This window comes from Hyaloscypha bicolor (genome assembly GCF_002865645.1).
Source record: "Hyaloscypha bicolor E unplaced genomic scaffold K444scaffold_50, whole genome shotgun sequence".
Lineage (NCBI taxonomy): Eukaryota > Fungi > Ascomycota > Leotiomycetes > Helotiales > Hyaloscyphaceae > Hyaloscypha > Hyaloscypha bicolor.
In genome coordinates this window covers 1,298,725-1,311,692 of record NW_020194552.1, presented here as the reverse complement: position 1 = coordinate 1,311,692, position 12,968 = coordinate 1,298,725, and the positions used below count along the sequence as shown (strand labels likewise).

The 12,968-nt window shown below is 47.1% G+C and overlaps 4 protein-coding genes across 4 annotated transcripts; 1 reads left to right on the top strand and 3 right to left on the bottom strand.

Moving 5' to 3' along the window:
- Window positions 1–261: 261 nt before the first annotated feature.
- K444DRAFT_626775 (uncharacterized protein) lies at window positions 262–1,230 on the bottom strand (the record flags this gene model as incomplete). The annotated part of the gene is made up of 2 exons (XM_024882701.1): window positions 262–786; window positions 841–1,230. The coding sequence occupies 2 exons, from the start codon at window positions 1,228–1,230 to the stop codon at window positions 262–264; spliced, it is 915 nt and encodes a 304-aa protein (XP_024740623.1).
- Window positions 1,231–2,771: 1,541 nt separating this feature from the next.
- K444DRAFT_493161 (uncharacterized protein) lies at window positions 2,772–4,405 on the bottom strand (the record flags this gene model as incomplete). The annotated part of the gene is made up of 3 exons (XM_024873233.1): window positions 2,772–3,080; window positions 3,139–4,099; window positions 4,146–4,405. Coding segments are annotated over 3 exons (1,530 nt in total), but the record flags the coding sequence as incomplete, so codon positions are not given.
- Window positions 4,406–6,378: 1,973 nt separating this feature from the next.
- K444DRAFT_661132 (uncharacterized protein) lies at window positions 6,379–9,962 on the bottom strand. Its single transcript, XM_024886545.1, has 6 exons — window positions 9,298–9,962; window positions 8,861–9,250; window positions 8,457–8,810; window positions 7,480–8,406; window positions 7,085–7,429; window positions 6,379–7,024 (listed from the first exon to the last, which is right to left on the bottom strand). Exons 1-6 carry the CDS (start codon window positions 9,898–9,900, stop codon window positions 6,557–6,559), a joined length of 3,087 nt encoding a protein of 1,028 aa, XP_024740621.1. The 5' UTR covers window positions 9,901–9,962; the 3' UTR covers window positions 6,379–6,556.
- Window positions 9,963–10,868: 906 nt separating this feature from the next.
- On the top strand, window positions 10,869–11,608 carry K444DRAFT_326634 (uncharacterized protein). Its single transcript, XM_024871922.1, has one exon. The coding sequence runs from the start codon at window positions 11,087–11,089 to the stop codon at window positions 11,462–11,464; it is 378 nt and encodes a 125-aa protein (XP_024740620.1). The 5' UTR covers window positions 10,869–11,086; the 3' UTR covers window positions 11,465–11,608.
- Window positions 11,609–12,968: the final 1,360 nt, after the last annotated feature.

The window sequence follows — 12,968 nt, the reverse complement described above, 5'->3', positions numbered from 1 at the left end:
GGACCCACTGTGGCTTGCGAATCGTATTCCATTTCCTATTAATTAATGGGAGCTACGATTGATTAATCGGAAGGCCGATTGACCAATCGTAGCGCCCGATTAGTAAACCGCTCGTATTGACGAACGGGCGTGAACAGAGCTTGTGAGAGATGTGCGAGGGGAGACGACATTCAATGGACGAGATCAACAGTCATGCCACATTCTCTACCAGACATCACCCTTTGCAACCGTGGACAGATAACTCTCTCGCAGAAGTCAGCACTAGAGTCTACTCAAGGTGTCCAAAACCGCTCTCTTCCATTCTTCAAACTCAGGCACGTTCTTTGTATCGAATGCGCCCTTGAACAGTTTTTCATGAGTCCCGTACCTCCCCAGCAGTCGCTTACCGACCCTCGACACGGGACTGCCATTGACCTGGAACTCCCAATGGCGCACGCCGTCCTTGAGAAATCCAGCATCGACACGAAAGTCCCTATTCTTCCAAATCGTCCGACTACTTCCCGTCCCAAAATCTGCGGCCCCCTTCATCTTCAAGTTCTCCCAGATACTTTTAAGGTCTGAAGCTTTGAGAAGCTTTCCAGTATCGGTGTCACTATCCTGTCCATCATCGGTGTCACCATCCTGTCCATCATCGGTGTCACCATCCTGTCCATCATCAGGAGGCGGCATGGCCGTATACGCTGAATCGCTGGTGCGAGCCGAAGACGCAGCAGGAGCGGAGGTTTTTTCTCTCTCGGACACGTACGCAGCACTTGATTCATCATCAGAGGAGCTGAAAATGCTGTGCTACAAAGCAGCGTCAAACACGACTACCGAGTCTGGTCAATTTCAAGTGCTTACCAGCAGGTGCCCCGCCGCTATGGGTACGCTGAATGGGAAAGGAACGTGTATGCGGAAACCACTCCCCCCTCCATGGCTGACACGGACTGGAGGGTCCCTCGCTGCTTGCGGACGCAAACCAGAGAATTCTGGCACTGCCCTGGGTATGAACCCGCTCGGGGGTTCACCCCCAAGTTTTTTGTCGTAGGAAGACTCGCCCGGGGTTGTGCAAGGTGAGGTTGGTTCCGACTCATTGTTAGATTTCGTTGGCGGCCTTTCACCTTGGGCCTCCTGCCCGCGGCGCTGGTTATTCAAGAGTGTTGTTAGTGAAGTTGTAACTGCAACAACACCACCTGCAAGTGCAGCTCCAGCGGGTGAAAGTGTAGCCCCGGGGGGCACAGGAAAAGTCATCTTGTGATGATGTGATCTCCGGACACCTTTTCAATACAGAAGCGAAAAGTGTGTATCATCACTCTGAGTGAGGGTGAGAGGGAGCAGTTGGGCTTTGGTAGCCAGAAACAGCTTGATAGGGTAACCTGCCCGAGATAGTTGTTACACAGCATGAGCTGAGCTGTAGCGTGGCGACGTACCATTTGACACGAGTAAGCCTCGTATCAAATGATCAAACGCTCGATTAACCACAACTCCCCGTGGCCCTCTCTCGCCTCTCATAACGCCACCAACGCCCGGTTTATTTGACCTGACTATTGATAGTGAGCCCAGCAATTGGGTCTCATAAGCTAGGATTTAAAAGCGATTGGATTACTAGTTCCTAAAGTCCTCAATAGTTCCGAATGTCCAGTGTAGGAAAAGATGGTCGTCATAGCCAGTAGGCACGCCGTCTGTGACGGCGGGATCAATACAATAGTCAAAGGCTCAAAGTTCAAAGAACCTCATGTATTGAAAATACTAAGCTAGAGGGTAAAGGAGGTAGGAGTACCTCGACCTTTAATAGTATATTACTAAGATCCCTAGCCCAGCCTCACGTTTTACTCCTAGTTCCTAATACCGAGCCCCCGGCGGATTATGTAGAGGTGCCGACCGTCACACTTTGGTTTAAACTACATCACACAATCTGATATCTAGTATCATAGTACTCTAGTAACTCAAGATCACACAAACTTTTAGCCTCTCACCTATAAAAAGGGAAAAGTTTAAGAGAGAAGTTCACCCCTACCTGACCTCTTTATTACCTAAAGTAAAACAAATATTACTAAAAAGCTCTATATTTATAAAATGACAGCCGTAAAAATAGGTGAAAAAGATTCAACTAATAAAACACTTTTCTAATCTGAAAGATTGAAGGGGTGAACCCAGCGCTTCGCCGAACGGGATTGGGTTTTTATTTGGTTTTCCGACGATTTTTAGATGCTTACTCGAGCCAAAAGAAAGAAAGAAAATTGAAATAGCAAAAAGTTCGGCCCGGTGTAGAATGCCTACATCTTTCCGCGATTGGTGTACGTACGTATACGGTACTAGTGAGTCAAATTTTTCTTAGTTTGTCGAGATTCGGACCCAAATCCTCCTCCCAGTTTGACTTGACCACTCCACCAGGGGAGGGCACTTTCTGGTTGCAAATGGGTGACTTATTATGATATATAAGGCTTTGGTGAAATGGTCACGAGGCTTTGCACTCGACTGGTGCAGATACGTAGGACAATTCCAATTACATTCTGCATTCACAACACTCTCAATTTCGAAATATATTTTGATCATTTCCCCGCTTACTTCATCCACACCCATATCCACCTACCCATCTCCACTACATTCTCCCACGCCCACCACCTCTCCCTATCAACTCTATGAAATCTCCCCTTCCTCTTCTCCGGGTCCTTCTCCTGCGTCGAAACCGGATTCCCAATGTCCATCGTAACTCGCCTTCCCCACGTCCAAGGATACCATTCACTCTCATCTTTGAGATGATATAATGCCACAATGATTATGAATATTGGGACACTCAGATACGCAGCCAAGAAATCCGCGTGAGAGAACGGGTTCAAGAAAGCTCGCCATCCGATGAAGATGATGAGTAGACAGCAGCCGAAGAGCGCGTATGCCGAGCGTAGCCATTGGAGGTGCGATTTATAAGGATAGTCGCTCGCATTACGATTCAAGAACTGTCCTTCGGGAGTGGAGACCAGCACGCCTTCATCCGGATCGCCGTTGATGGTTCTGGTCTTAAAGTATAAAAATGAGATAGCAACGCAGGCGTAGACGATCAGCATCGAGCAGGTGGAGAAGATTGCCATGCGGCCGAGAATCTATTCATATTATTAACATATCTATATCGAACCCTCAAAAATATAATAAGGGACTCACTCTCGCAGGACTCGGCTTAACAGCCAGAAACCCAAGCAGACCAAACAACCAGCTCACAAACACCGCATTGACAGGCACACCTTTGCTTGATGTCCTCTCCAACCTCGCCTTGATATTCGCTCCCCATCCCGTATTCGGCCACACGTTCCTGATGCTCGCAAGTGCATGCAAAAGTCTGGATGCAATAAATAATCCATTAACCCCACAACTGAATGCCGAGAATATATAAAAAGCATTGAAGAAATGAGGCCACCCAACAATGCTATTGTGTATACAGGCGATGATAATCGGCGAGTTCTGGCCTCTGCGAATAGAGCTGATAGTCTGATCTTGCAGATTCTTGTCGTTGTATGGGACATTGAGTCCGACTGTGAAAACCACAAGAACGTAGAGGAGGATGACTCTGAGAGAGACCTTGCGAGTAGCGAGTTTGATAGCTTCATCCCTCTCCACATGTTTATTTTCTGCCGCCGTAACACTCACAGTAAAAAATCCTTGCAGACTGAAGAAAATCGTGTTCATCGCTGACCACATACCCACCAATCGTCCCGTTCCTCCCGTAAAGGTATATGTTCTCCCACCTGAAGGATCCGTTACTGTCTGGTTGGAGAAGAATCCCCAAGGCAATTGGTAAAGCTGAAAGTGACTTGTGCCGTTAGTGCGAGTATTGTTTGCGTTGATGATTGTGTTCATCATTATGATGCCGACTATGACAATGAGTTTGATGCAGCCGCAGACGTACTCGATTTCGCCGTAGGCGCGGACGGGGAGGAGGTTGATAGCTAAGATACCGAGGAGCATCATTCCGACCCACACAGCCGGGTTGGTGTTGAGACCGAATGTCCATTGGAGGGTTTCTTGGGGGTAGGAGAAAGATGCTAGGTATTCGGGCTCGAATTTGAATTTGAAGAGGGAGGCGACAGCTGAGACTTCGGTTGCTGTGAGATTGATGTATGCGAACCTATTGTTGATTAGTTGAGGGACCTGGAGAGAGGGATAGAACTGACCAAGCCATCCAGCCCACAGCGAATCCAACCCCTTCATCTAGATATCGACTTGGAAAATCGATGATCGGGCCCTTGACGGGAAAAACGGCTGTCATTTCCCCTAACGAAGCATTCGCTGACCAAAGAAGAGTACCCATAAACAGGTATGCCAGGACTGCACCACCGGGTCCAATAAGGTACATGATCTTTCCAGACTGCAAGAACAATCCGATACCGATCGTGGAAGAGAATGCTATCATGTTTACATGGCGTTCGCCGAGGGTCCGTCTGATCACATATTAATTTCTATCCTCGAAAGTTTCTGATATAAGAAAGGTAGCGAAGTGAATGAAAAGAACTTACCTAAGTTCCGTCCTCCTAAACGTCTTCCTCTTTTCCCACGGCCTCTGCGCCCCATTATCCTGTAGCGTCTCATCATCCTCCATTCCAGTGTCTCCCCCTCTATCACTGAAAACGCGGCTATTATTCATCGGGACCAGCAGTACTTCTTCGGAGCGAAGCAGTTTGCTCGTAACTTCTTTCTCCACCGGACTTTGAATATCAGAATTCATCAGGGCCAGATCGCAACCTGACAGCTGAATATACTAAGTAGTATGGCCCGCGATGGGAAAAGCAAGTCCAAAGAATCAGATTCGCAGCGTTGCCAAGTCAAAGAAGGCCGAAGGATTCGACGGCTCGAGAAGTCTGTCGAAAGGAGAGACACGGGCAGTAGGCAATCCCAAGCAATCCAATCACCACATGCACTCTTACTCATATCCTCCACAAAATTTCCACAACATACTCAGCCTGTACCAGGCTGACATCCTCAGTCGCTCCCAGCATCCGAGACACAACCACTCAACCCCATCTATCATTTTCATCCTGTGTTCGGCACTTCCCCCAAGCTTCGCCTCAGCCCTGAACGCCGGTCTTAGATGTGATTGGATCGGCGGGTTGGGGGGTGGGGTTCTGAGACATTGTTCCCAGCTGCGGCTGGGAGCATGAGACCGAAAAAGGCTTTTCTGTCACCTACGATGGTACTGGCAGCGAGCGCTGTCGCGGAACGCTGCTGCTGTTTGGAGTCTTGGAATTGGGCTCAGGCTCGGTGAGGCTGTGTAACGTGCAGATTACGGACTCGAGGCGTCCCCCACTTCTGAAGCCCGATCGCTGCACACTCAGGGCCTGTTTCGCACGGGCTCACGTAAGTTGGATACCGGATATTAGTAATATCGAACTCTAGCGTTCAATGCTCGATATTGAACGCTAGTATCGGTATAATTTACACCTGTTTCTCAAAGATGCAAATACTCATAATTATCATAATTACGGAGGTTTCAGCTTCATCTCCCCTAGCGTTTTTAGCCTCTATTTTCAGCCTCACTAATCTCCCGCTTCTCCTTCCCTAATAATTAGCGATTACTCCCTATCCCTTCGTCCGCTGAGACATTGCCACATTAGCGGCCGCACATGAATATCCCTAATTCGGCCAAAACATAATCCAAATTAGGGATATTCATGTGCGGCCGCTAATGTGGCAATGTCTCAGCGGACGAAGGGATAATTATAGCGTCTTGAAGCCTGGATTTATTTTATCGTTAAATAGAAAAGTAATTAATAAAATAATTATACCTTATATTACTGTCGGTTCACTAGTAACGTATAGCACCGTCATGTAGTCGTGGAATGCTAATTGCGTAGGTTAGTGAAGTTATTGTATTCTGTTAAGTAGGGATCGCAGTATCAAGGTTCTGATATGTGATCCCTAAATACGCTAAGACTAATTAGTACTAGTGTCCGGCATATCCCGTTTCCTGCATATCCCATGTCCCATGTCCTATATAGGAAACGAGGTCATGTGACGTAAATCACATGACCTCCGGGGAAACCGGTTGTACTACAATTACTTACTACTAAATAAATTAATCTGAGATTTATTCTACGAGAATCACAAAATATAAAGCTTTGGAAAAAATTTATACCCTAGAGTTATTATTAAACTAGTCCTAGAATAATATAATTACAGTGGAAGGGTGTGCGATAAGTCCACTATAAATTAGGGCATTTGGGGGGCATTGGGAGTGCACGTGGTGGCCTAAGGCCGACCGTTCAACTCCCAGTATTTTCAGAACGACCTCTAGTAGGTCGTTCTGAAAATACTGAGATTAGTATGGGGGCAGATACTAGTATTTAAATACTAGCGTTCAACTCCAGTATCTAAAACATTGCGAAATACTTATTTCTGTAATATCTGAATGCTAGTATACGATATCGGCAGCATCCGAACACTCAAGGGCTGCGAAACAGGCCCTCATCACACCTAACAGAGTGGGAGAAGCATCTATCAAGATAAACCCACTTAGGCCTTCATGTACAGTAGATGCCGAGTCAAAAGTTGTTAGACAAGGAAATAAAATGAGTCTGGTTCAACAGAATTAAAGTCCATGCTCCGCGGCCAATATCTGTTCGACATCAACCCCAATCTCAACCGGTCTACTTTTGCCTCCGCCCAAGCCCACCGTGACAAATACCCCCTTTCCCTTCTCTACCCAAAAAACATTAACCTCATCCTTTCCCGGCATCGCCACCTCCACCTCCCTCTTTACACTCGTCTGCCTTTTCACCTGCCCAATTTTAATCGGCGCCTGTTCTCTCCCGAAGGGGTTTGCCATCAAAAATAGTTGATTACGGTCGTTTAACAAGACGAGATTTTGGCCAGTGGCGCATAAGGCAGCTTTGTGGATGCGGGAGCCGATGCGGAGGTCTTGGTCTCTGAGAATATGGGCAGAGGGAGAGGAGTGGAAGGAGAGGTAGGTGGGGTAGCCGCGTTCGGTGAAAGTGGTTAGGAAGGCAGATTTGGAGGTTAGGAGAATGGAGGAGAGGCCGGAGTCGGAGACAAGGCCCTGGCGTGCAGTTAGTTTTCGTGGATTCAAGGGAAATATAGTTAGAGAAGAGTGATTTACAGATGGGGCACTACTCTCAACACTGCTAAAATTTGCTGGCGTTTGGCATTCGCAATGGTATGAGATCACCTTCTCCGGCTCGTATCTCGTACAAGCAATAAACGAAAGGCAGTCCGTCGAGAAGGAAACAAGGTGATCATTCTGTCCACACCGACCATTTTGCGTAGGTAACTTGTGATGAAATAGAGCGCCAGTCAGTGTATCCAGTATGCGAACGTTGGTGCCGAATTTCAATGCGAGATAATGGTCGTTGCTCGAAATCGCCATCTTGAATGGCACTTCCTCCAACTCCATCTCGTGGAATGGGCGTTTGATCCTGTCTTGATAGCTTCGGAGGGTTATGACCTAGACGTCGTCAGTGATTTGTAGGGTTTGATCTGGATAGATATTCGTACAGAGCCCATTCTGCTCACGACTGCGTATTTCCTTGTACCGCCTGCAGCAAGGAGAATGTCCCCAGCCTCCACTACCCTCACTGAAATCTCTGGACTATTCTCGAGATCGTAGCAGATCGCTCCAGCATCATTCCAAATAACGAGACTCCTTCCCGACGTAAAAAATGCATACGAAGTGATCGAAGAAGTCGTCTTGGGACCCTTCGATTTGAAGATCGACCATGGTTTTCGCTCTTGATATTTGGGTGACTGATACGATTGCGTGGAAGCAGCATCTGAAGACCGTACAGACTTTGGACTCTGTAATCTGAACGGGTCTGGGGGTTCTACTACCTCGGGCAGAGTTGTGCACTCGGCTTGCGATGGGAATGGAAGTGGACTGAAGCCCTGTCTGGAGTCGGATCTGGAAGAAGAACGCGACATGGTACTGGCTTGAGTAAGGGGGCTGCTCGTGGACCCGATGTATGTACTTGCTATGGAAAGAGGTTTGCGAAGACTTGGGCTCTTTGTACTCATCCTACCCTCATTGACAGCTCTCGGAGGAGATCGAGGGCCCGTTGAGAATCGGTTGGGTTGCTCATTGGTAGGTCGGCCGACGTCTACCATAGGTCGAAGATTTTGTGCTCCAGTATTTATTGGGGTCGTCTGTACCACTTCGGTCGTAACAATCTGTGATCGTGGAGTCGCACCCTTGCAGCGGAGGGGAAGTATTTCGGGATGAGACGGCAATGTTGATAGGTTTGAAGCGCTCGACAGCCGATCGATCCTCGACTTGGCAATTTTGCGTTGTGATCGCAACTTCTCCTGTATGTATTCGGATAATTTCGACAAAGGCTCTACCTTACGAGCAGAAATAGTGCTGGAAGTCCATGCACACTGGTTGCAAGTAATGTTCGCTGGGAAATCCTTCAGCAGGCGAATTTCAGCCTACTTATGTTAGCTGGGTGCAGGATGAACGAGTATTAGTGTGGGTGTACCAATGATAAATTTGCTGGCTGCGGCCCTTCGAACGAATGGTCCTTGAGACTTCGGAGAAGATCCTTTCCAGGGATCGGATGAAGTTCGGGACAACCCATTAGAAAGACATCGTCAGGAGGAGTGTGTTTGTTGCTTGCAGATCCACGCGGAGGTTTTGGATACCAATCTTGTATATCATCACTGATCTTTTGCGATATATGTTTTATCTCTGTGGCAAAAACAGGAAGTGTACTATGGCGCTCCTCCAAAATTGCCTGAAACTCTTTCAAAGAGGGTTCGACCTCCAGATACTGATTGTGCGACAAATGCTGGTCTATGGCATTGCGTGCCTGCTGGCTGATATGTTGTTTCCACTTAACAGAGACGGTTAGCACGGAATACATATGTAGATTGGAAACCTTACCAGATGTTGTATACCTGTCATATTATCGCCCAGGCAAGTGCATTCAGGGCCAAAACAAGAAGGGTGGAGCCCGGAGCAGATGAGTGATTTCGTTTGCTCTTGCGCCCACTCCAAAGTTTGGGGTGTGGTTGGGAATTTTGAATGTCGATATATTTGATCTAAGATCTTGAAACGAGGCACAAGTGTAAGGCGAGCCGCGTCGAAAGACCAGTGATTGGGGTCTTTCGGGCCCTGCGAATCTATACATAATTGAATCATAGCTGCAACAGTACTCCACATGGTGTCATAGAGCACCAGTGCGCACAGAAACCAATCTGCAGACATTGGTGATGCGGACGAGGCATTTTGGACAGCGTTCATCAGCGTATTGTCATGGTCTTCAATGGGACACTATGTATGTTAGATTCGGGCTGTAGGAATGTGTCCTGGTCACTTACAAGTCCGCGATCAAAGTCCTGAAAATTTACCAGACCGCAGGCCGGCTTACAGTACTGTCGGTGGCTTTCCTTCGGCCCATTGCAAAGCTCCGAAAGGATCTGCCGACAGAGAAGATCAACAAATAAATCTACTCCACGAAGTGTTTCGCGGTTCCATGCTTTGGAAAGCCTCAAGGTGAAATCTTCATAGTCTCGTCCAGTAATGTGCGCGCTCTGAAGTAGCAAGGCACGAAGTCCTGAGAGTTGGGTCTGACCGATGAAACCACAATACGCTTCATGGTCAGGCAAACCATCTTGTGCAGAGAAGGCCGAGGTTTTGATTTCGAGTAGATGCGAAAGGGTTGAAAATAGGATTCTAGGGTCTAGTATCGACGACTTAGTTTCAAAGCTTGGGTTTGATGACTGAAGATAAGTTCGTTGTAAATCGAAGATGGCTCTGAGCGCGACGACATGCGCAAACGATGTCGCACGATATAAGGTAGGGTCTGATTTCTGCTTAGAGGACTCGAGGAAGTAGCGACCGGTCAGCTCTTGCACAATGTTGTCGATATCCAGGCGGCCTTGCAGAGTTAACCATATTGCCGCAAAGTCTTGATGCGACATCACGGTCACATCAAGAGTGACCGGGATGAAGTTTACCGGATCAAACGTAAAGCTTCCAAAAGAATAAGGGACATCCCGCTATCAGACAGTTCGGCACAGGTTGAGGCGGGCCACATGCTCGGCAAATTTCTTTTGTAGCGCCATGCAGAAGGTTCATTTGGTGACGCTAAGCTGACAGCCCCAGCCTCCACAATTAATCCTTAGCCTCCACAACTCTTTGATTGCTGTTGTGAATGACATGTCAGACCGCAATGTCTTGATTGAGCGGTATGAGCATAAGGCAGCCTTACCGGCATTTTGAAAAATGCCAATAATGGAAAGACAAGCTACTAGTATTGTGGAAGATGCTGGAGTCTTGCTTCCGAGTCCTTTCACGGACCTTCGAGAACTTCTGGGATCAACACATCTTCAGTTCGAACGACTTTGAGGCCCGTCTGGCTACGTGACCCCTGTGAACCTTCGGAGAGGGCCGCACAGGGGAATAAATCAGATGAAAAGTCTCAGCGTACGTGACTGACATGAGATGGCGGACGGTCATGCACCACAATAGCGACAGAAGAACGGCGGATTTCACTTGAGCCTCTTTGTCATCACCGCACTCCTCCAGGGCCGCCCGCGAAATACATCGCCAGTCTACAAAGGGTACACTCCCACTTGAGGCTCTGCTGGTGCTCAGAAGGAGAGCAGTTGTCACGTCCGATACTTGCGTGTCGTTCTCGGCCGGGAAAGTGGTCGGTGATGCTGAACATCGCCGGAATGTTCGACCATGGAGCAGATCACGATCAATTTGACCTTTTTGAGGGTGAAAGAGGAGAAGGGGTTGGGTTAACGAAAGAGTCGTCCTTCCGACAAAACATTCCTTCCGGTTAGGATTATCCGGTCAAGATATGCTTCTCCAAGCTACCAACTTACAACAACAATCATTCGACAGCAACCAAGATGGGGTAAAGGACTAAAGGGTGGGAGGAGGCATAAAACCCCTCTCCAGGTACAAATGCTGTCCCAATCTCTATTTCCCCAAGGGAAATTTCGAACTCAACAGCAGAAACAATGGTCTCGACACGAGCAGCTCAGACTTCACCTCGCACCTCGTCCATAACCTCTATTACCCTCTCTCCAGAAGAACTCTCAACCAAAACCCTCGCTCCCCGCCACCTTCAAGCAGCCCTCGAAGCACTCCATCGTGATGGCATACCTCTTCTCTCTAACGCGATCCCAACATCCGACCTCGACATCCTCAACTCGCGCATGGTCCCCGAAGCAAAGCATCTCTACGCCCTCTCCACTACCCACCGTACAACCTACGATTCCGAAAGGAGCGTTGATTATAAGGGATTTGAGGCTATGGTATGCGGGAATGCCGAATCAGATGGAGGAACCGAGAGTCATGCTCGTTTCCATACATTTCTCTGGCTGGTATAGGACTGAGCGAAAGATTTTGCTGCAAGAGAGTGTGAAGGGGAAGATTGAGTGGGGGCATTTGGTGCCGTGTGTGGAATGTGTGCTGGATGGGTATGATTATTTGCAGGGGCAACATGACCATGATTTTGATTTGTTGCCCTGATGAGATGGTAAGACATGAAGTGGTGAGTTCGTTGTAGGCGATTTGTGGTAGTGTTGGACGAGCGAAGGCCCAGTGGTCGTTGATCTCAGGATATAACGTCAATATATATATTATTTTACCAAGTCCGATGTGTACTTTATTTCAATATCAATTTTGCGTATCACAAGATTGCCACACTGGTAATATTTCAAATATGTCGCATTGTTCCCGACACTCTTCTCTCAGCGGCCATGGAAGGATGATGGGCCGAGGCTTGTGAAGAGATTTACCTCCCTGGTAGCTAGTATATGCGATTCTGCAATTGTTCGTTGTACATGGTTCAGCACTGCTGCGCCCAACTCAACTCGGGAAGCCCGACCGAGGTATCAAATACAGAAACCTTGCCGAAGGCGCAAAGACCACGATACGATTCAACGAATACCCTCACAGTTTCCTTCCGTACCCGCCCTACTTTCAAGCACATGAAAGACATAAGTGGCAGGGGTAGCAACCTTACCGGCGCAGCGGTAGCAATGTCATTGGTATGGACTTCGACAGACGAGCGACATTGCTTACACTTGGTAGTGAGCCTGCAACGGGGAGTTTACTCCATCCGAATATCAAAAGCAAAGCGTCAGCTCGGTTTGGTTTTTTCGGGATCGGCATTGTACCAGTCAAGTGTTGTTGTGAGCTCGGCTAGTGGTAGCTTTCATAATGAGTGGAAAAGGAGGCGAGGAGAATGAGGCGAGATGTGAATTGGCATTGAAGCTGATGGAAGGCCACGCCGAAGAGTTACAGAGCTGGAGGAAGTGCATTGGTGCTTCCGGTTAGCGTGAATAAATTGGGGTAAAGTGACTTGGAAGTGAAGCTGGGGTAAAGTGGAGCGGTCGCCGGAAAGGTAGCCTATGGGGTATACGGGGTATACGACACTTGAAGAGATATAAAAGTCGAGTTTAGGTGGTAGGTGACATCAGAATTTAATTGCTATACAAAGTCTCTTCTCAGCCTGATACCGCCAAATTGTACTTCTCTTTCTAATTAATCTATTTTCCTTTCTCCCCTTAATAATACTCAATAAGGTTAAAACTCCTTCTAATACTAATTCTCAAGCTTCTCTTGCAAATATACTCTAATTACTCCCTATTGCAATATTAATTAAGCTAATATCAGAAATATTAGCTAATTAGTAGCTAAAACCGAGTAGTAAATATACGGAGACGAGATATAGATCTATAGGCTATTTCTGCCTATTTATATCCCAGCCCTATCTAATACTAACATTTATTTTTATAGCAAAGTTTTAAATTAAGAATTAATCCTTATATATTAGCCTTATTATTATAGCAAGTTATTACTAATACTAGGTCTCGAATAATAATATATAAACCTCTTTCTTTACTTTTATCTCTTTATTTAAATATTAACTAGAATACTTTATTTCCTATTATCTCTTTTTAAAATAAATAGTAAACTTATCTTTTCTGAAAAGAAAAAGCCTGATTTTAAAGTTATTATTATAAGCAGT

Bases quoted from the DNA above. Each gene is read 5' to 3' on its own strand.
- K444DRAFT_661132 (XM_024886545.1), bottom strand. From the start codon at position 9,900: ATGTCGCATCAAGACTTTGCGGCAATATGGTTAACTCTGCAAGGCCGC. The intron at 9,251-9,297 runs GTAAGTGACCAG...TAACATACATAG, and splicing joins AGGACTTTGATCGCGGACTT to TGTCCCATTGAAGACCATGA. The intron at 8,407-8,456 runs GTACACCCACAC...TAACATAAGTAG, and splicing joins AGCCAGCAAATTTATCATTG to GCTGAAATTCGCCTGCTGAA.
- K444DRAFT_326634 (XM_024871922.1), top strand. From the start codon at position 11,087: ATGGCATACCTCTTCTCTCTAACGCGATCCCAACATCCGACCTCGACA.